The sequence below is a fragment of the Macrotis lagotis genome, chromosome 2 (assembly GCF_037893015.1).
Source record: "Macrotis lagotis isolate mMagLag1 chromosome 2, bilby.v1.9.chrom.fasta, whole genome shotgun sequence".
In the NCBI taxonomy this organism is placed as follows: domain Eukaryota; kingdom Metazoa; phylum Chordata; class Mammalia; order Peramelemorphia; family Peramelidae; genus Macrotis; species Macrotis lagotis.
Genome location: NC_133659.1, coordinates 205,240,846 through 205,262,860, shown reverse-complemented (window position 1 = coordinate 205,262,860; position 22,015 = coordinate 205,240,846). Strand labels below are relative to the sequence as shown.

The 22,015-nt window shown below is 41.8% G+C and overlaps 1 protein-coding gene across 3 annotated transcripts in view; it reads left to right on the top strand.

Moving 5' to 3' along the window:
- Window positions 1–17,655, top strand: part of TMEM104 (transmembrane protein 104) — an 83,585-nt gene extending 65,930 nt beyond the window's left edge. For all 3 annotated transcript variants that reach the window (XM_074224627.1, XM_074224628.1, XM_074224626.1), the window contains exon 10: window positions 14,973–17,655. In XM_074224627.1, the coding sequence (XP_074080728.1) occupies window positions 14,973–15,733 (761 nt within the window). In that variant the 3' untranslated portion in view covers window positions 15,734–17,655. The remainder of the gene's footprint in view (window positions 1–14,972) is intronic.
- The last annotated feature ends 4,360 nt before the right edge of the window (window positions 17,656–22,015 follow it).

Sequence of the window (22,015 nt, the reverse complement as noted above, 5' to 3'; positions counted from 1 at the left end):
TAAGAGTACAGAGTTGAATGATAAAGTAAAAATAATGGTCTTGGGTCAGCTAGGTGGCGCAGTGGATAGAGCACCAGTCCTGGAGTCAGGAGGACACGAGTTCAAATCCAGTCTCACTTAATAATTACCTAGCTATGTGACCTTAGGCAAACCACTTAACCCCATTGCTTTAAATAAAAATAATAATGGTCTTTCTGATAAAGACCATTCTGATTTATGCTGCCCCGTCCTCAGTTCCTATGACTGAGCCTATAGAGCTCCCTTCTATCATTTGTGTACTTTGAGAAAATACATCTTACATTATTCCTTGACTCTGTTCCCTTTTAATGAGTCAGATTCTTTCCTTCCTCAGCATTCGTGGACAAGTTTAAGCTTATTTCATAAAGTTTCCTTGCTCCATTTTATCTACTTCTACTGACAGATGCCCTATATTTATTTTCCAGAATGGATCAATATTTGTTAGTGGCTCTGACTAGTAAAAAAAATTAAGGCTGGAAATCTTCCTGGGAACAATTGAATACAGGAAATTTTTCACACCAGAATTTTCCCCTAGAATTAGAATTTCCCCCTTGGCTATTTCCCTTACACTTAAAAGATTGGACTATCTGCTAATTTAGTCTCAGATCATCTATTGATTCTGAGGAGAATGAACCAGTGTGTGAAAAAGATCTTTTATGTTTGGGGCCTCCATTTCACATCTTTCCCATTTTAAGCCTTATTATCACAATTTACCTGTAAGTAAAGCATTAAGTATTCTAAGACTGAAGTTAAAACACAAAATAAAATAGTCCTTTTCTTTTAAGAAAATTCCATTCCCCTGGGAGGTTATAATATGTAAATATACAAACACAAACAATGATGATTTGAGGAAGAAGAGGACAATGAGGTAAGGCCTCCCAAGAGCTGAGCTTTCCATTGAGGAAAGCTAGAGATTCAGAGAGTCATGGTGAGGAGGGAATACATTCCAAACATAGGGGACAGTTTAGACAAAAACCAAAATCAAATTTGAAGGCCTAAATCAGAGGCATTTAATAAACTATCAAGTATGTGAAGGGGAATGATGGAAAACAAATTGAAAAAGATAGACCAGAACTAGATTATAAAAATTTGACCTTATTTGTCTAGGGTAGCTTCAATTCCAGGAGAGTTTGGTAGGCTTTTAATTCTCTTCTGTAAACATTCTTTAAGTATCTGCCATGTGCAGGAGTTCAAGGCACTGGAAATTTAAAGATTTACCCTCAAAGAATATATGATCTGTTGAGGGGGAACAGCATCTTCAAATACAATACAGACTTGGATGCAATGAAACTAAAAAGAAATATAAGCAAATTAATCTAACAAAATGTGAATGAAAAAAGAATATTTTCAGTTGAGGAATCAGTAAAGCCCATGCAGAAGAACTAGAGACCCAAACTTAGCTTTTTAAGGAATAAGAGGAATTTGGCCGGCAGAGATGAGGGGAAAGTACATTCTAGGTACTAGAAATGTACAGGACACACAGACAGACTTTACAAATTGTCTATGAAGGGGGATAATTTGAAATGCAGCCAGGAAGTTGGGTTAATATAGAATCCATGGCTCGGGACCAAGTTAAATCTTAGGACTATCCCAAATTATCACATCTTTCTTTGACTTATTATACCTACATCCAGAATAGCCTCTGGGAAGTCTCATAAAATGTCTTCCATGTGGATAAGTGTCCCCAAATCCCTTGCAGGTGACAGTGTACATATTGATTATAGGTCAGCCATTGTTGCTTCTCCATCTGAAAATATAGAAGACACATGTAGCAGACTCCTCTATTAGGCCCAAGCAGTTGATAGGATTCTTTTCCCTGAATAGGGAATACCACTTTCCTCTAAGACTCTACAGTTCTCTGAACTTAAAGCACCATCCTGTGCTTTGGGTTCCCCTCAGAAGAGAAAAGAACTTCAGATTGGTGACTATACAATTTCTTAATTCCAATGAGCCTAACTTTCTTCCCAAAGATCTTTTCATGGTTTGAACCTTTTACAAGGAGGGGAATGGATTTAGGATGCTAGATAAGCCATCACCTTCCCTTCAAACTTGCATTGCCTGAGCATCTCAAGGCAATATATAGCCGTGGCTACCCTAAATATCTGGCAGTCTAAATGTGACAGCTGTGCTCATAACCTTTCCCTATATTTAGCAGACATTTTAAAAAAAATTTATGGCTCATAGCTATTATCTCTTAAGGGCATCACCCTAAGCCGCAGCTTTTTTTTTTTGTCTTTAGTATATGTGAACAACAAAGTGGAATAAAGTAGGAAAATTTACTTTCTCTTTTATGTCTGTTTGGATTTGTCATCTTGATTCCATTTTTAAGTTATTATCAAAATCAGAGACTACAATCTTAAACCTACAGTTCCCCAATATGGATATTTAATTAAAAATTAACTGCAAAGTAGTGCTTTATTCAGTTTCTCCATATTACATTAGCATCAGGACTAATCTTAAGAATTTTCCCACAAATCTCCCCACTCCACTCCAGCCTCCATTCAGCCACTAAAGTGATTTTCTTAAATGACTTCCTCTCCCCATTTCTACACCCCCCATCTCCCAATAAACTGCAATGTATCACCTCCAGAGTCAAGTTCAAAATCCTCTGTTTGGCATTCAAAGCCCTTCATAACCTATCTTCTCCTATCTGCCACCTTTTCATTCTTCTTAGACTTTATTACCCAATCTTTATTCTTCTCCTTGGTCCTCCAGACCTGGGATACTCTCCCTTCTCCATCCTGACTATTGAAACCCCCCTCCCCCCCAGCTTCCTTTTAAGGCTCAACTAAAAATTCCTTCCACAGATACATATGTGTGTTTGTGTGTAGCATGTTTGTATATATATTCAGCTTTTGTCTCCATTAAATCATGAGCTCCTGAATAAGAATCTGTGTTTGCCTCTATTTGTGTCACCAGCACAATGTCCAACAATTAATTCATGTTTATTGACTGACTTCCTCAGCAAAAGTCATTAGCATTTTAGCCTTAATTCTTCTCTGGATAGCCTTAAATGTGGACATCTCTGACTCCTTTGCTATGTGATATCGATGTCCCATATTCAAGCCATATGCATATATGAAGACTAGGGAACTGAGTAGAAGACAGTGTGTTTAATATGATATATCTGTGAAATGATAACTAATAGCTGTGACATATTACAGATTGACCTTTTGATTCAGAAACAAATTCAGTTAGTCATTTGCCTCTATCTTGAATCAGTCCAACCCATTTAAGATTAGGAATGCTAGAGCTCCAAGCTAGTGGTACCAGCTGTAATACTTACCTCTGGGGATGCCAAGGGTGGTGCATCACTTGGTCATGAGTTCAGAGGTACTACAGGGCAAAAGCCAATTGCATATCCACATTATCATAGGGTACCAATATGGTGACCCAAAGGGGGCAGGTGAAGGAGAGTAAGAACGGGTGGCAGTACCAGGTTGCCTAAGGTGGGGGAGTAAGAGTAGGCCAGATTGAGAAACTGTCAAATCTTCCTTGCCATTCATTAGTGGGATTGAGCCAAAAGACCAGTCTGTCTCTGTCTGTCTGTCTGTCTGTCTGTCTGTCTGTCTGTCTCTCTCTCTCTCTCTCTCCTCTCCCTCTCCCTCTCTCTCCCCTAAGAAAGTTTTCTTCACTTACCAATATACACCGCCCCCAAGAAAAGCTACATTGTTTTCAATAGGTTTTATCTCTCCTTATCTGCTCTCCTACTTTGTCCTCTCCCCTACTGACTATATGGAAAATGAAAAGGGTAAATGCAGCTGACAGTACCAAAACTTCTCCATTCTCAGTGTCCTAGAAGAAGATAAATTTATTAATTGGCCTTAGAACTCTCAGATGCCATTTCCCCTATGCTTAAAAATTGAGTTAGCCTTGCCAAGGTTAGAATGAAGTAGCTAGACCTTTGCCCTAATCTGTACTATTTGCAAGATCCTTAGGGGATAAAGAAGTTGTAAGATGACAGAAAATGGGCCAGACCTTCTGATTTCATATTTGATTTTGATTGCTACAGAGAACTCTTTTATCAAGGGCTACCTTCTTGTATTACTTTTTTAGTTTGAGAGACTTTCCAAGTCCTTGGGGACAAATAATGTTACTATAGGCCAGAGTTCTGATTCTAAAGAGTTATTTAAAAGAACCTTCTCTTCTGTTTTGGTGGTGAATATCAAACCAGACTTTTTTCAAAAGTCACAAGGAGTAGTTATCTTGGGAAGACAGATTGATGTCAGATTAAATTAAAGAAATACTAAGTGAAGTTAGAACAATCCCAAACTCTGTGATCACCTCAGATGCAAATTGAACTGAAATCAGAGTCTTAAGTCCATGAGACCAGTAGTGTCTTTTGGAAAGTTACTTATATTTTCCAAAAAGAATCATATTCCCATCCAGAATCAGAGAATAACTAATCCTGTGACGGAAGATCCACCTGAGTCCCTACAGATCCTGTACAAGTCAGTATTCTAGAAGGAATCATTGTAAGAAGACTGTTTTCCTGTTAGAGTAATTTTCCATTTTCCTCCATATCTCTAATGGGTTATGAGATCTGTAAAGCCTGCATGTACCCAAGAAGACAAAGTGCTGTGAAACAGGTTACATATATATACCAACACAGATGGGATATCAAAGAATAGGGCTTTTCCCCTAGTGTCACTTAGCTGAAATTCTAACCAAAACTGTCAGAATGTATGTAAATTTCTGTAGTTTCTGTGACAATAGAATTAGTAGACATTGTTGGCTAGAGTAGCACTGCCACAATGACCAAATTTCTCTACTTGGATAAAAAGAAACAATCTGATCAAAGTCTAGAAATCATTTTCCTTTTCAAGAGCCAAATAACTTTTTTATTTCAGAAGTCTAAAAAACTGTTTATGTTTAGTTTATAAGATTGTCTCTGAACAGTCAGTTCAGTGTCAAGGCAACTCTAGAGTAAAAAGGAAGAAGGAGGGAACAGCAAAACCAGGGGGGTCAAGGGGCAGCTAGGTGGTATAATGGACAGAGCACTGGCCCTGGAGTCAGGAGGATCTGAGTTCAAATTTGGCCTCAGACACTTAATAATTGCCTAGCTGTGTGGCCTTGGGCAAGCCACTTAACTCCATTGTCTTAAATTTAAAAAAAATGGGTCAAATCCAGCCCTGCCTGCTTCTGTATGCTCTCAGTTAAGAAAAGTTTTTACTTGTTTAAAGTTTTATTTAAAAATCTAAAAGGTGTTCTTAACTCCTGGGACTATATAAAAATAGGTGACTGACTGGATTTGGCCCTTAAGCAATAGGAGGTTTCACTAAATGGGCCTCTACTTCATTGAGTTCTGCAGGATGGACCATCTGTTTCAGAATAATGATGAGGGCTACCCTTTTGTCTGGGAACCTCTTCCCAATGATTCTGACCTTGCTGCTCAGTCACCCCTCCCCACCCATCTAAAGGCAATAACCCCCATTTCACCAGTGCTACTTTAGATATGCCTTTCCCATTTCATCCATTCCCTGGCCAATTTAGTGTCTGTAATTTGGAAATCATATTCTTTTTTAAAAAAGTTTTATTTTTCCAATTATATGTTATAAAAAGTTATCAACATTCATCCATTTGCATATTTGTAAATTATACATTATTCTTTCCTTTCCATCCCCTCCCCTCAGTGGTGATCAGTCTTATAAAAGCTGAACATATGCATTTGTGTTTAACATATTTACGTATTAGTCATTTTGTTTATGAGGAATCAAGACTAAGGGAAAAGAGAAAAACCATGGGATAGAAAGGAAAAACATAAAAAGAAGTTTTTTAAAAAGTGAACATATAGGGGGCAGCTAGGTGGCGCAGTGGATAGAGCACTGGCCCTGGAGTCAGGAGTACCTGAGTTCAAATGTGGCCTCAGACACTTAATAAATTACCTAGCTGTGTGGCCTTGGGCAAGCTACTTAGCCCCATTTACCTTGCAAAACCCCCAAAATAAATAATTAATTAAATAAATAAATAAATATTTTTTAAAAAGTAAACATATAAGGGATCTTATTCTTTAGGGGGCAAATACCAAATACAGTTTCATCCTATTTTTAAGAGCAAGGTATACTTTTGAAATTTCAGTAAGTTCTTATCTTAGGATATTACTGAAACAGTTCTGCTTTTGTAATAACTCCCTCTCTGACTCCAAACTTCTTGCTATCCCTGATCTTGTGTCTCAACTTGATTTTCTGGTCATTGACTCATGGAAGTAGATATATGAGCACAAAAAAAAAAGTGTGTGTGTGTGTGTGTGTGTGTGTGTGTGTGTGTGTGTGTGTGTGTTTCCATGAGCTCTCTCTAAGGGTTGTAGAGGAAAAAGAAAGTTTGGAATAAAAAAAGGAGACACCTTGGGTCAAATTTTCTTTTTTCCCCTTCTCCCCACCAAAAGACAGACTTCATCTCACTGTCTGAAGTGTCTTAGCAGCCAGTGATGGCAGCACACCACCCAATGCTTCATTATCATTAGCCCCTGGCATATTGATATACTGCTTGGAGAGGAGAGCTCTGTCATCTTAAAAACCACCTTGAGGAATGAGTCTCTGGCTTGGATGTATCAAAACTGTAATATGGCCACATTGGCTTAACATTAAAATAATCTAATGTTGGAGTCAGAAGTATTCAGCCTTGACCTCCTCTGAATCAGTCCAGGTTGGGGCATGGAAGTGGACCTTACCCCACCTTAAATACCTTGAAAAGCTGTCAAGAGTCATCTTCTAGGGCAGCTAGGTGATGCAGTGAATAGAACCCTGGAGTCAGGAGGACTTGGGTTCAAATATGGCCTCAGTCACTTAATAATACCTGGCTGTGTGACCCTGGGCAAGTCACTTAACCCCGTAGCTTTAAATAAATTTTTAAAAAATTTAAAAAAAGTTATCTTCTGAGATAAGCAAACTTGAGTAGAATTGCTATTCAGAAAAATGATCCTGAAATGTATGATTGCAAAGCAGCTAGAAGGTGGAAGGGTCATGCAGGCATATTGCAAATAACAATAACTTAGGTTTGTATAGTTTAGAGTGTATAATACATTTTCATCATCACTGTAGAGCATTTTGCACAGCTGTTATCTTCATTTTACAAAGGAGGGAACTGAGGGTCAAAGAAATTAATACCGTCTTGAGGGCAGTTTCATTGTTGTCTTTGTGTCTTCAGTGCTGGGGGTGGGGGTGGGGGTGGCGGAAAGCACACAGCTAGAGGCTTTCAGAGCTAAGATTTGACCTCAGTTTTCCTGATTCCCACTTCAAGACCCAAATATCTTCATTGACTTTGACTTCCCAGAGCTGGGGTACTGTCTCAGGAGGACTGGACCATACTTGTATCTTGGCTTTTTAAGAATTATAACTCTGTATATTAGATACCCTTCAAGTATCCTGAAAACTAAGATAGATGGGAAAGCAGAGCATATTACAGCCTTAGCTGGCTTCCATTCTACTTATCATCATTATTTTGCTGCTGACTCCTTCAAATGACCTGAACTAGGGATAGATGAGGGACACAACTGCCTAGGACACAGCAGACAATGGAGCTCAGTAAGCAATACTTTTTAGTATTACTTTTTTCAAATGAGACTTTTTAAAACTGGAAAATTCCTCTCCTTGTGGCATGTAGGTTTTGGAAAATCAAGCAAAATGGCAAAAATTTCCAAGTATCCAAACCTGTGACTTTCTTCTATGTTATTGAAAAATCTAGTTCAAGAGCAGCAGTTGAGTGAATTTACTAGGAAAAAGCCAAGCTTTGTTTTAGCTCTGGAAAATAAAACTGCCTGCTTTTCTTTGGAAGTTTTTTGATGAGATGGGCCACCCTGAAACAAACCTGGACTACAGGAGAAGGGCAGGAGCCCAATCCTGAGCATGCTACATTCCCTCTGCTTAGAGGAGTTGGGAAGGCTATATCTTTGTCTGTTCAAAAATAGATACCATCTTGAGAGACAGTTTCTATTGACTTGGAGAGACATAAAGAGTGTTTGCTTCTTCCCATGGGTTTTATCTCTCCAAAAGGAACCAACATATGACATTTGCAAGGCCCCTTGATTCCTCTTTGATTTCCAATAGCTGACGCCTGAAAAGTGGGGCACAAGCTAATTATTGAGCTCTGTCAGTCCTCCCTACCATCCTTCAGAAAGAGAAGAGAGTTGGAGTTATTTTTCCTTTTTTCACTCAAAAGATCAGTATAGTGTTATCAGCCCTCATACATACTTGACTCTAGGTATGAGGCCTATTCTCCTTTTTACCACCTATATCATTTCATTCCATTACCAGGTAACTCAGACCCTTAGAAAGGGAATTTAGTTAAAAATGAAATCTAAAGTGAGTTTCAAATAGAAGTGTCTAACCCCTTCTCATTAGGACAGCTTTTTGCTCATTAATCCAATTCAGTGAACACAGTGTAAAGAAGAGGCATTGACTATTGAGAGTTGACTGTTACTTTTCAGTCTCAGTAAGAATTCCTCTCTCCCTTCAATCTCCAAGGATTGTTATCATGATAAAATGAGCTATTTTAAAAGGCTATATAAATGCCAGCTTTGGGGACCCTGCCCTTCCCAATTCTCTTCCTAGTAGTCCAACCACTCCTCTGTCTCCTTTGCTAATTCTTCATCCATGTCATGCCTGCCACCTCTGAGTGTCTCCTGAGGTTCTAATCTGGGCTCTCTTCTCATTCTGATTGTATACACTATGTCCCTTGGTGATCTTATCAGCTCCCATAGATTCAGTTATGACCTATGCAGATAATTCCCAGATCTGTATCTCTAAACCCTAGTCTCTCTAAAACCTAAACTATGGTCTTGAATTACCAACTGCCCCTCTTTTAGTTTTTTTCAAGGCAATGGGGTGAAGTGGCTTGCCCAAGGCCACACAGCTAGGTAATTATTAAGTGTCTGAGGCCAGATTTGAACTTGGGTACTCCTGACTCCAGGGCCAGTGCTCTATCCACTGCGCCACATAGCCGCCCCCTAACTGGCCCACTTGAACGGGATGTCCCATCAGCAACTCATACTCAAGTCCAAAACTAAAGTCATTATCCTTTCACCTAAAACCTTTTTTCTCAACTTTCTTGTTACTGTTAGGCACCATGATACTGACAGACACTCAGGTATACAACATTGCCTGAAGACCATCTTCCTCACTCTTGCTCACCCCAGTGCCCAATCTACAGTCAAGTCTTTTCAACATCTCTCCACTTGCATTCATTTCCTCATTCAAGCCCTCATGACTTTTGGCCTGGACTATTAAAAATATTATTTTACTTGGTGTCTCTCCCTCATCTCCCCACACTCTACCCCATCCTCTTCTCAGTTGCCAAAGTAGTTTTTGTGATCTCATCATCCCCTATTCAGCAAATTCCAATGATGCACTTAACTCCAGTATCAAATAAAAAGTTCTCTGTTTAGCATTTAAAACTCTTTATAAGCTGGCCCTTTCCCACTCTCCCATTTCTTTTTTATTCTCTGCTCTTCTCCAAGAGGTCCACTATAGAACTGAATGATCTCTTCCTGTGCCTGAGAAGCACCTTCACTTTCCTATTCTCTTTCAAGACTCAATTTCAGATCCCTCTTTTGTAGGAGGCCTCCCTGTTTGCCCTTTCCCCTGGAAGATACCCTGTAGTATGCTCTTAGTACTGTTTTGTGTACCTGTCTTCCTCAGTAGATGTGAGCTCCTTGAATACCTACCAGGGGCCTATGTTCACCCTTTTGGGTTTTTTTGTGTCCCCCAAGTCTACACTTAGTTGCTTGTTGACTGATTTTTGTTCTAGACTTGTCCTTTCACCTCCTTAAGCCTCATTTACTTCATCGGTAAAATGAGAATGATAGTACTTTAGCTACTGCCTGACAGAGAGGTGGTGAAGAAAGTATTCTGTACATATTGTTATAGACCAACAGTATTCAGCTGTCCTTATTTTACCTCAGTATCTCATAGTGGGATAGAAGCTTATTTGAAGCTCAGCATGGAGAAACTTGAAGAATTCAAAGTTCCAAGTGTTTAAAACCAGGCCATAGTTTTACAGCCTGTTTTTTTGGTGAAGCAATAACATTAAGTAACCTGCCTAAGGTCACAACTGGTAAGTAGCAAGTGTCAGTGGTCGGATTTGAACTCAGATCCTCTTTACTCAAAACCAGTGCTTATATTATGCACTGTACCGCCTAGCTGCCCCTTTACAGCCTATTTTTATGGGGGTTGGAGCCCTATTTATCCCTACATCTCCAATTTTTGCCAAAGGTTTTCTAAGCTATGATGTATACCTAGGGACATATGCTGTGGAGTCCTTTTATCTCTTGATCATCTAGATGCCATCTGTCCTCTCCCTTCATTGTGGTTACCCTTCTCTTTGTTATCCCAACGCACTGAGGATGTCATTGTACCAAAAGAAGGGTGATTAACTATTTTTGTGTCATGGACCACTTTGACAATCTATTGAAGCCTAAGGAGCTTTTCTCAGAATAACATTTTTAAATTCATAAATCTAATACATAGCAAAATAAAAGAAACCAATATATATTCAAAAACAGCTATCGGGATTTAATTTTTTAAAAACAAAGATCATAGATCACCAGGTTAAGAAACTTTGCAATAAAGTGTCCACAGTACACTTTTTAGAACTGACTTCTCATAGAGAAGGAAGTTACCTAGGCAAAGAATCTGGGGGAAGGAAATAGATCATTTCTTTCCCCTTGACTGAATAGTAACTATAAATATTTATGTCTTCTTTAGAGCAAAGTGTTAATGGTTTTCTGGCTCACTTTTCTGAAGAGCCAGTAATGAATGGTAGTGGAGAGCAGGACTCAAGAAAAAGAAGAGAGTGAGTGAGAGTATATGTCTCTCATGGCTTTGTCAGTAATAGACATAGTGGGATTGGAAACTTTGGGATACTATTGATTAAAAGCCATCAATTGGTGAATAATTAGACAAGTTATGCTACAGGATACAGTGAAATAAGTCTGTACTGTAAAAAGTGGCAAAGTATTTATAGAACAACTTATGAATTGATATATAAAGTATGACTCTGCAACTACAATATAAACCAAAATAAAAATATTGTATTATTGTTTAATTATAATGACCAGGCCTGGGGCCCAGAGAGAGAGAGATGAGAAATTGCACCTCCTTCTCTTTGTTGTAATTTTGCAGTATTTTTACCTTCGGTTGCTATTTGGTAGCTTTTCCCACTTACCTTATTGTAGTCATTGTGTGTATTGTTTTCAAGGATTTCCTTTTTACTCTGCATTAGTTCATGTAAATCTCCATGCTCTCCTTGTACTCATCTTATTCATCATTTCATACAGGACAGTAATATTCCATTACATTCACATACTACAATTTGTTTAGCTGCTCTCCAATTGATGAGCCTCTCTTTTGTTCTTTCTCTCTTTATTGGTGAGGTGGGAAAGTCTGCTTGGTGGATGTGTCAGGTTTACTGAAGTGTTTTTTCTTTTTTAAGCTTTATTATAAGAGAAGACTTTTATTGTAAAATAATAATGAGGGAGGGGTGTGTGTATATATATATATATATAGTCTCCAAAGTTATCCATATAGATATATTAAATATGAAAAAATTCATTTAAAATTTTTTATCAAAGAACGCAATTATCTAATTCTTAAAAAAATTATATTAGAAGGGGCAGCTATCTCTGAGGTACCACCTCACACCTCTCAGACTGGCCAATATGACCAGAAAGGATAATGATCAATGTTGGAACGGTTGTGGGGAATCTGGGACACTATTACACTGTTGGTGGAGCTGTGAACTCATCCAACCTTTCTGGAGAGAAATTTGGAACTAAGCCCAAAGGGCAACAAAAATGAGCATACCCTTTGATCCAGTAATACCACTACTGGGTCTGTACCCTGAAGAGATGATGAAAAAGGGTAGAAACATCTTGTACAAAAATATTCATAGCAGTCCTGTTTGTGGTGGCAAAAGAATTGGAAATCAAGTAAATGTTCTTCAGTTGGGGAATGGCTTTGCAAACTGGTATATGTACATCATGGAACACTATTGTTCTAAAAGAAACCAGGAGGGACCAGAATTCAGGGAAGCCTGGAGGGATTTGCATGAACTGATGCTGAGTGAGATGGGCAGAACAGAAAAACACTGTATACCCAAACAGCAACATGGGGGTGATGATCAACTTTGATGGACTTGCTCATTCCATCACTGCAACAATCAGGGACAATTTTGGGCTGTCTGCAAAGGAGAGTGCCATCTGTATCCAGAGAAAGAACCATGGAGTTTGATCAAAGTTCAAGGACTATTCCCTTTAATTTAGAAAAAAGAACAGATATCTTATTGTCTGATCTTGTTGTCTCTTAACTTTTTGTTTCTTCCTTAAGGATATGATTTCTCTCTCATCACACTCAATTTGGATCAGTGAACAACATGGAAACAAAGTAAAGACTGACAGATTGTTTTCTGTGGGGGGGAGAGTAAGATTGGGGGGAAAATTGTAAAACTCAAATAAAATCTTTAATAAAAAAAATTGGACATAATAAATTGAGATAAGACTATGTCTAAAAAAAAAGAAGGGGCATCTAGGTGGTGCAGTGGATAGAGCACTGGCTCTGGAGTCAGGAGGACCTGACTCAAATTCAGCCTTAGACACTTAATAATTACCTAGCTGTGTGACCCTGGGCAAGCCACTTAACCCCACTGGCATACAAAAAAGAAATCTAAATCAAATTATATTAGAAACAATAAGTGAAACTTCCATGACCCTAATTGAAAATATTATTTTGTTTCTTTTTGGTTCCTGGAGAGAGATCCTGAGATTACATGAGCAGAAATGAGAGTATACAGATAGCTGCTGTGTACCAGACATATTGGGCTTCCTTAGGATTTGGACTCTTAAGTCTTCCCTATGAAAACCCCCTATCATAAGCTCTCTGTGGCAGTTTGACTAAGAGTTGAAGGCATTTCCAGTCCAGTTCTCATGAGCAACTTGTGGATTTATTGAAAACTATCATTGTTGTCATTATTTAAGGAATTGGAACCAGTTCAGGATGGGATATGTGTTCTAATATGAAAGAAAAGGGGATGAGCTGAGAGGCGAGAGAAAAATTGAAAAATTGAGAGAGACCACTATAAAATATTTTTATCAATGCCACTGAGGACATTTGTTCCAGAGAACAGTGTTTGAGGGCTCCATGTGATTTTGGCTGCAGATGCCCGGAATCTGTTCAGACAGGAGCATGAGCCAGAGCTAAAGGGACTTAATTCTGCTGCTGCAATGAAAATTCTTAACACCTGTGAATCTTAACAGCCATTGCTTCTTCTAGTGGAGATTGGGTTAATTGGGTTAAGAGATCAAAGATCAGTGGATAGAGCACCAGCCCTTGAGTTGGGAGGACCTGAGTTCAAATCCAGCCTCAGACACTTAATAATTACCTAGCTGTATGACCTTCGTGACCAAGTCACCTAACTCCATTGCCTTGCAAAAACTAGAGAGAGAGAGAGAGAGAGAGAGAGAGAGAGAGAGAGAGAGAGAGAGATCAAAGAAATCAAAGATCAGGGTGACTAAATGGAGTCAGCCAACCCTTAGATGAAGATGGAATCCTGCTTGTTCTGGGAATGGCAGAAATTCCAGGAATCCCTCCCCTAAGCCTTTCACTTTCCCAGGAGGATCTGGGAACAAGCCACACTGGCCCTTCTTGCTATTCTTCCAACACCACTCCACCCCTCTTTCTGGGCCCATGCCCCAGCCAACTCAGTAGCTGAAGTCCCAAATCCCTGCCTGTTGCAGCTTGTAGCTGAGGTTCAACTGCTTGTACTCTCAGCTGACTCTCTGTTGTCAGGATAACCCCTCATCATTCTCAGTAAGTCCCCTTTTGTCCAAACCCCAAACTTGTCATTTCCCAGTTTGTGTCCTCTGAACTATTGTGGGTGGGTAGGTGGCACAGTGAATAAGGAGCTAGAGTTGGAGTCAAAGACCCCAGTTCAAATCTAGCCCTCAGGCTCATCCAACTAGGTGCTCATGCACTAGTGACTTTGTGCTTCAGTTTCTTCATTTGTATAATGAATTACTTCACATGGTTGTGAGAATTAAATGAAATAACATGTAAAGAACTTTGCAAACATCAAAGTGCTATGTAAATGCTTGCTATTGTTATTAAGTGAAGGACAGTAAACTCTGCCCTCCAGGGACTTCTCAGATAAAAATCAAGAAACCCAAGAAAGAGGAAAGAGAACCACCTTGATTTCTGTCAGTTCCATGTTAGGGAGGCAAATACTGTCACTAAGAGAGCTCCTGGAGGAGAGATAGATGAGCTTGGTGATCCTCTGCTAAAGGTCAAACAGGAAGCCTGCACCCCCTTCCCAGGTGAATGCCCTGCTACCTACTGTGAGAGGCACCTTTCTCTCTCGCCCCTCAGCTCATCCTTTCTCTGGTAAAAGAGCAATGTCTCCCCAGCAGGGTCTTGGAACAAACCATCCTGGCCTTCTTTCTAATCTCCTACTTTCATTACCCCTTGAAATCCCTGGTTCCTTCAACTTCTTGCAGGCCTTTTCTAGTCCACATATCCATGCTGTTCATGCCACCCACATTTTTAGTGTGCTTTGTATACACCTATTTCTGCTCCTGTTATGTATCCCCACCAAGTGGGCCCTTAAACCTTTGTTGATGTATTGGATGAAGCAAAGATCCAGTGCTCCAGGTGGAAGACATATGTGAACCCAGGCTACTGCTCCTGACTGAGACCTGGCATTTGAATTTTAATTCCACATTTGTCTTTTTTTCATCTCTGGCTCTTGTCAGAGATGTTGTCTTGCTCAGGTACAAGTTGTATAGAATGGCCTCAGAAGTCCCTCCAGCCCTGGGCTTCCACCCTTCTGTGGGAGGGAGTTGGCCTAAGCCAGCCCGGGCCCCTCTTTCCTATGTCCTCCTGCAGCAGTGCCTCTCGTAGGAGCACCATACTTAGTGTCCACATGCTCAGGTACTCAATCTTTATTGACTGGTGTCTCTCATTTCCTAGCTTTTGCCATCATGATCATCCTGGCATTGATCCATATTGGACAAGGGCAAGGAGAAGGACATCCACCTATAGCAGACTTCTCTGGGATCCGCAACCTGTTTGGGGTGTGTGTCTACTCCTTCATGTGTCAGCACTCTCTGCCGTCCCTCATCACACCCATTTCCTCCAAGAAGCACATCACCCGACTGGTGCTGCTGGACTATGTGTTGATCCTGGCCTTCTACAGTCTCCTTTCCTTCACTGCCATCTTCTGCTTCCACAGTGACAGTCTCATGGACATGTACACCCTCAACTTCACTGGTTGTGATATAGTACGCCTGGTCGTGATCCGCTTCTTTCTGGGTCTCTTCCCCGTCTTCACCATTAGTACCAATTTCCCCATCATCGCTGTGACTCTGCGCAACAACTGGAAGACACTCTTCCATCGGGAGGGAGAGATGTACCCTTGGGTGGTAGACCGAGTTGTCTTCCCTGTCATCACTTTGGTACCTCCCATCCTTGTGGCCTTCTGTACCCATGACCTGGAGTCCTTGGTAGGGATCACAGGAGCCTATGCTGGCAATGGGATCCAGTATGTCATCCCTGCCTTCCTAGTATACTACAGCCGGAAAGACACAAAGCTTGTTTTTGGCTCTGGTACTGTCAACAAGCACAAATCCCCTTTCCGAAGTACCCTCTGGGTAGGCTTTGTACTTGTCTGGGCTTTCTCTTGCTTCCTCTTTGTCACAGCCAACATAATCCTCAGTGAGACAAAGCTTTAACTGTGGGATAATTTCCCAACACCTGGATCCTTTCTGCAGGATTGCAGGTCTTGGAAGCTTTGTCCTGCACCTTGGTGCCCACTATCCTTCAGTCACCACAGGGCAAGTACTGGCATTTCTGGTAATCAAGTCTGATGACTATTACAAGGCTCATTACCTCTCTCCACTCCCAACACCCCTCCAGAGATGGACTACCAAGCTCCCCACATGGTACCCTGAGTGAAGCAGTGCTGGCACTGTGACACTTTATTTATACTGGACCCAAAGGGTGCCTCCCTGTTCATTCACCCCCATTTAGGCTGTGGGAAGACCAAGGTCTTTGTTTCAGGAGATCTGTTGCAGAGGCTAATAAGCAACCCTAACTCCTCCTACCCTCTTCTCATCTCACCCAGAACATGTCTTGCTTCCTGAGCTGCTAAGAAACCAATATATTGAAAGCACATGTCACTTTTGCCTTAGCCCAATGGGAAGCAAGCAGGGCCTGGAGCCACAAAGACATTTGGAGGGATGATTAGCCTCAGGGTCCCTGGAACAAATCTGTGGACCCCTGCTGTGGATGCTGAGAAGAGACTAGGCCACTAAAATACTGACCTAGTTCTAGAGACAAGTCCAAGGCTCCAGCCTTGATTGGGGCCTTAGTATTCCCCGGGAGGGAAAATAAAAAGGCCCTTTCATTGTTTCCACATCCCACAGGACTTAAATCCTTTATTAAGTCCTCAGGGTTAATAAGAAAGAAAAGAGAATGTCTGAATTTTCTGTTTGGAGGTGTGTTGAGTGAAGAATATACTGTACTCTCTTCACAGGCCCAGGATGTTCTGGGGCCCACCCCATGTCAGTGCCCCAAGCTTGTCTTTCTGAAGTAGCTTAAGCATGGCATTGGAATAGGCCATAAGTTGGGACCACCTGAAGGTCAATCATCTCAGACTTGGTGCCTTTGGGTCATCTTTGGGGTGACCCTTGACATGTCTGTCAACTGAAATCAGCTCCCAGGAAGACAGTAGTGGTCCTGTGAGGGGCAGAGAAGTGAGAGGCAGCCAAGCAGCCAGTGGCCAGCCACCTGATGCGTTCTCTATCATCTCACACCTAGGAGAATGGGAGGGAGTCACACAACCTTCCACCATCCACTTCCTCAAATACAGGCATTCTGTCTAACCCAGTCCATGTTTCCAACCCCTTCTCACTGCTCTTCACCTTTCTCTTTCACTCACTACAGTCAACTGCTGTTGCTGCTGTTTTTGTATGGACTATAATGAACTTTGCTTCTAATGTGCCTTCTCCAGCCTTGGACCAGGGTCACCCTGCTGAGATACAGCAGGGCCCAGGTCGTGCTCAGTCTATCCTATGTTCTCAGTACCCCGTGGTCAGATGTAAATAATGGGGTTCTCTTGAGAGGGGGGAAGTTTCTCTCCAATGTTGGTTCTGGGGACCCTGCTGCATCACACCTGATTTCAGTGCCTTGCTCAGCACCTTTTATTTCTCCTCACCTGCATCCCACACATTTCCTCTGTCTTAGAGGGTATAGATGATCTAAAGAAGACTCCTGCCAAAGGACTGTGGGGGCATAGGTTAAACAAAGGAATATTACCTTAAACATAAAGACTGGTCTTTGCTGCCTGAGCCCAGTGAGGAAGGTTTGAGAATCAGATTGTCTTAATTGGACGTTATCTTCATCCAATCCATCACTTTGGGTTTTGTCTTACAGTTCATAATTACATGTAATTATTTTCCAGCTAAATGAAAAATAAATGCCCCTTCCCCATCTGCCTGTGTGTTGACTTCCTGTACTGTCTGACTGCCACTTGAGAATGAGGTGGGGTAAAGAGGGATTTGTGCCTTCAGTAATAAATATAATGAAGTGTTGGTCCATCCTGCTCTCTGGGCCAACCCCAGATCTCCCTAGTTGTTTGCTCAAAACTCATTAAAACATCTGTACTCACCTTTTTCCCATTCCCAGCTCCAAAGTTGGTACCAGCAAATTGAGTAACACCCTAAGGCATAGTCTGCTACTTTAACCGATGGAGGTATTGCATAGGCATGGGTGATATTGTCCTGTTTCCCTTTAGAGATTCAGACACCAGCATCTCCAGATGTAAAAGAGGTCAGCATAGTTGTCACATGCTGGGGCTGTCTGATTTCAAAACATGAGCATTCACCCCATTTCCTAGGGTGCCATCCAAATTAACTCCAGACTTCTTTTCCCCATGCCCCCAAGAACCATGGGCCCCAACTGGAATTTTCAAAGGATGGCCTGACAAGTGTTTTGAGGCCAGGGGAGTTGCTAATGCAAAACAGGATCTCACCCTGTACAAACAGGGATTGCATCAGACTGGAGTGGGCCTTGTCTCATGCCCATCATCTTGATCCTGGCAAGAAGGATTCAGGGATTGGAGCAATTATCTTTTTGCTCTTACTTTGTGCCCAACCCTGTGAGGTATGAATTCCTTTCACCAATAATTCCAGGGCTAGAGGGGCAGCTTCAGGCTTATTGGATGGGACAGATGGCTGGTAACAGACTAGGATAGACACTGCTGGGTAATGGAAGGTGGGCAAAGGGCACCTTGCCAGGCCCACAGCCACACAGCTGTTCTCGCAGTGTGGAGGCCAAGAGCAGCCTTAGCAACAGGCGAAGACCAAAGTCAGAGTGGAATTGAGGACAAAGTTTCTTCTCCTCAACCCTTCAGGGACTTCAACACCAGTCAAGAGCTGAAGACAGAGCATATTCTCAGAGATGAGAATTCTCTGAAGCATTGTAGCAAGTGAGGTAGACCTGTGCTCACAGTGATAAGTTTCTGGGACCCTTCCCCAGGACAGCAGCTTAGCTGAACCCTCTGGGTAGCAAGGTTATCCTTTGGGGACTGATAGACTGATACTTAGACCATATCCACAGCCAAAGCAAAGAATCCCTGTCCAGGCCAAAGTATAGGGCCCTAAATTCCAGCAAAGGTCCATCTATGCCTGTTATCTTGCTTCCTCAACTGTGCGCATAGTCAGACTTTTGACTTGAAATAATGCTTCTTTGGACACTTCCTATATGTAATGCATCTATTATGTGCTGTTCAACTGAATTTGTGATCATCTCACCAATCTTGGAAAGTGGGTATTGTCATTATCCTCGTTTTTATGGTTGAGGAAATTGAGGTATTCAAATCAAAGGTTAAGTGACTTGCCCAAGGTCACATTGCTTGTAAGCACCTGAGGCTAGATTTGAAGTCTGGTCTTCCCAATTCTAGTGCCAGTGCTCTACCAGCTGCCCCTTTGGACCATGTTTTTTCCTTTTTTTTTTTTTTTTTTATGGCTCCAGCTCCTAGCATGGTGTCTGGCTTAAGAAAAATGTAATATTTATTGATTGATATTAAATTAATTTCATAGCCCTGGAGCCAGGGATCTCTCCCTAAGACTCCTAATTTACTGAATGGGGTTATTTAATGTGGCTCAAAATGGTACAGCAACCTGTTAGAACCCTGGTCCTGCCATCTCCTTTCTGGCTCTGTCCCTCTGTCCAGCTTGATTCTCCTAAGGCCTGAAGGTGTTCCTAGCATCATCCTGGAAGATCTAGGGGAAGCCTTTGCTGCTCCTGTGGCATCTGATAGTAGACAATGTGGGGACAAGTTCTCTTTGAAGATCTTTAAAAATATACCATCAGCCCCTATTTGTCGAAGATTTATGGGAAGTTCCGACTGGAAGGAAAGATTCAGCCAGTCTCTCTGCAGGTGAGAACTTAAGTGATGGTTTGGATGCTCTGACAATCATCAGCTCTGTGGCTGTCTCTGCCTCCTAACTTCAATCTAGAACAGTTTTCTGTCCCCTCCTCTTGACAAAGTGAGACCCTGGTCTTGGTCTTCTCTGGAGAGATCTGGAGAGATCCTGTACCCTTGTAGGGTATTAGACCCATGACCCTAGGATCCCAGGACAAAGCAGCCCTGAACCAGCTACTCCTATTCAGCCCCAGTGATAGGAGCCTCCTTCCAGAACCAATCATTCAGAGCTTGGTATTGACATTTATTTTTCTAGTTACTGTAAATGACTTTGAACTGAAAGTCATAGAAAAGTAATATAAAGAGTGCTATATTTCTCCTCAACTTCTCTGGCAGCTTCCTACCTTCCAACAATGGAACGTAGAAGGGTCAGGGGTGGCAACAATGGGCCAATCTCCCCTCTCCCAGTTTTGGGAGATTTAGAGCACCAAAGAACCTTAGGGATTGTCTACCAGCACCTTCATTTTACTGGTGAGAAAACAGACCCTAAGAGTGAGTTGATCAAGGTCACCCAGGTAAAATAGTATCTCATGCCCTCTGACTTCAAATTCAGTCCTTTTTTCCAATAGGGAGAGATTTAAGGAGTATCAGGGGACCTTGGGCAAGCACAGGCTCCTTCCTGATTGCTTCCTTCCATCCCCAGAACCATCCATCCATCAACCTAAGCAGCTCCTGTGCCGAGCATCATTTGTCATGTCAGACACCAGGGGCAGGCTGGAGGAGGGGCTGAATACCAAGTTTCTCCTTTCCTGCCCAGACCACAGCTGTTCAGATTCTTGTTCCCAAAGGATTATTTTAAAATCCTCAGGTCCAGGTTTCTGCCAGTTCTTTCTCCACAGCCTTCTCATTCAAGGCACCCTCTCTTCTTTTACTTCCCAGACAACTTAGGCTGGGAGTAAGGACAGACAGCACTGCCAGCAGGCAGCTGGGTGATGTTGGGCTTTGGTTTCCTATGCAAAAGGAGGCCAAATGTAGAAGTTCTAGAATCTGTATGACTTATAAAGTCTTCTACCACTACTCCATAGGTTCCCAAGATTCTGGTGTGAAATCCGGAGTTTCTACTTTTGAGGGGGTGTTAGAGAAACTAGGAGTGGTCTGAGTCCTTGCAGATCCCTTGTCCTCTGACTGGCCCTCAAGCCTTGTTCCCAAGGTCTCTTTGAGCAGATTTCCTAAGCTGTTGACTTTGGAGAGAAGATCTGATACAACAACAACAAAAAAAAAGATGGTTTGGATCTGGATTCAAATCCCAACTTTACCATTTATAGTCTTAGGCCAATCCACCTCTGAGCTTCAGTTTTTGTTTTTTTTTCTGTAAAAAGAAACAGATGGGGGCGGCTAGGTGGCGTGGTGGATAAAGCACTGATCCTGGAGTCAGAAGTACCTGGATTCAAATCTGGTCTCAGACACTTAATAATTACCTAGCTGTGTGGCCTTGGGCAAGCCACTTAACCCCCTTTGCCTCTCAAAAAAAAAGAAACAGATGACCCTCCAGTGCTAAATCTATGTTCCTATAGCTTTAATCCGTTCCTTGTTTTCTCCCAACTGATCCCTATGGAATATGCAAAACCATCTCAGCCTAGAGAGATGACTAAATGGGGTATACTTTGTGTTTTTAGGGCAGTTCCTCAATCTGCTTCTCTCTCTCTCTCTCTCTCTCTCTCTCTCTCTCTCTCTCTCTCTCTCAAAGATTTAGTTGGGGGTGGGGGGAGTCAAGGCATCTGTGGGAAGGGCCTGTGAGGATGAGCAGTGATTTTCTGGCATCCATGATTCTTACAGAACCTAAACATTTCCCTTTGCTGAAGCATGACCCAAAGGCTGACTGTGGGAGTAGTCACTGAGAAGGTAGAAAAGTTAAAAGTTGTGCAGCAGGCCAGGCTGGGAGTATCTTAGGAGGCCCAATTACTCTTTTCCTAGGCTGTGGCAGTAGTAAAGGAAGCACCAATAGTTCCCAAGTCATTATCTCTAACTAGCCTTCCTCTCCTTCCCACCCCCACCCAGACTGGAGGAGGAATCCAAAACATTCCCTTTAAAAACCAGAACCCCTGTGTTCAGCAGAAATTACATTATATATCATTTTATGATATGCAAACTATTTGTTATACCAACTAATGCCGTGGTTCAAGTTCTGGGTTTGGAGTCAGGAGGACCAGGAGTTGAGTCCTTCCTTAAACTCTAAGTAGCTGTGTGACCCTGGGCAAATTGCTTAACTTCCCAGTCTGTTTCCTCTCTTATACACACACATTCTCTCTCTCTCTCTCTCTCTCTCTCTCTCTCTCTCTCTCTCTCTCTCTCTCTCTCTCTCTCTCTCTCTCCCCCCCCCCTTTCCCCCACCCTCCTAGTTTTTGGCACTGGTCAGGCTTTCTCTTCAGCAATACCCTATCCACATCCTATCTTCTCCTCCAGTGATTTCTCCACCAAGGAGGTATACTCAAGGACATCTTTTTAGTCAAGCCCCAACATCCCAAGAGATATTTTAGGATCTAACCCAAAGGAATGGATCTCTAAAGATAGGATTTCAGATATGGTG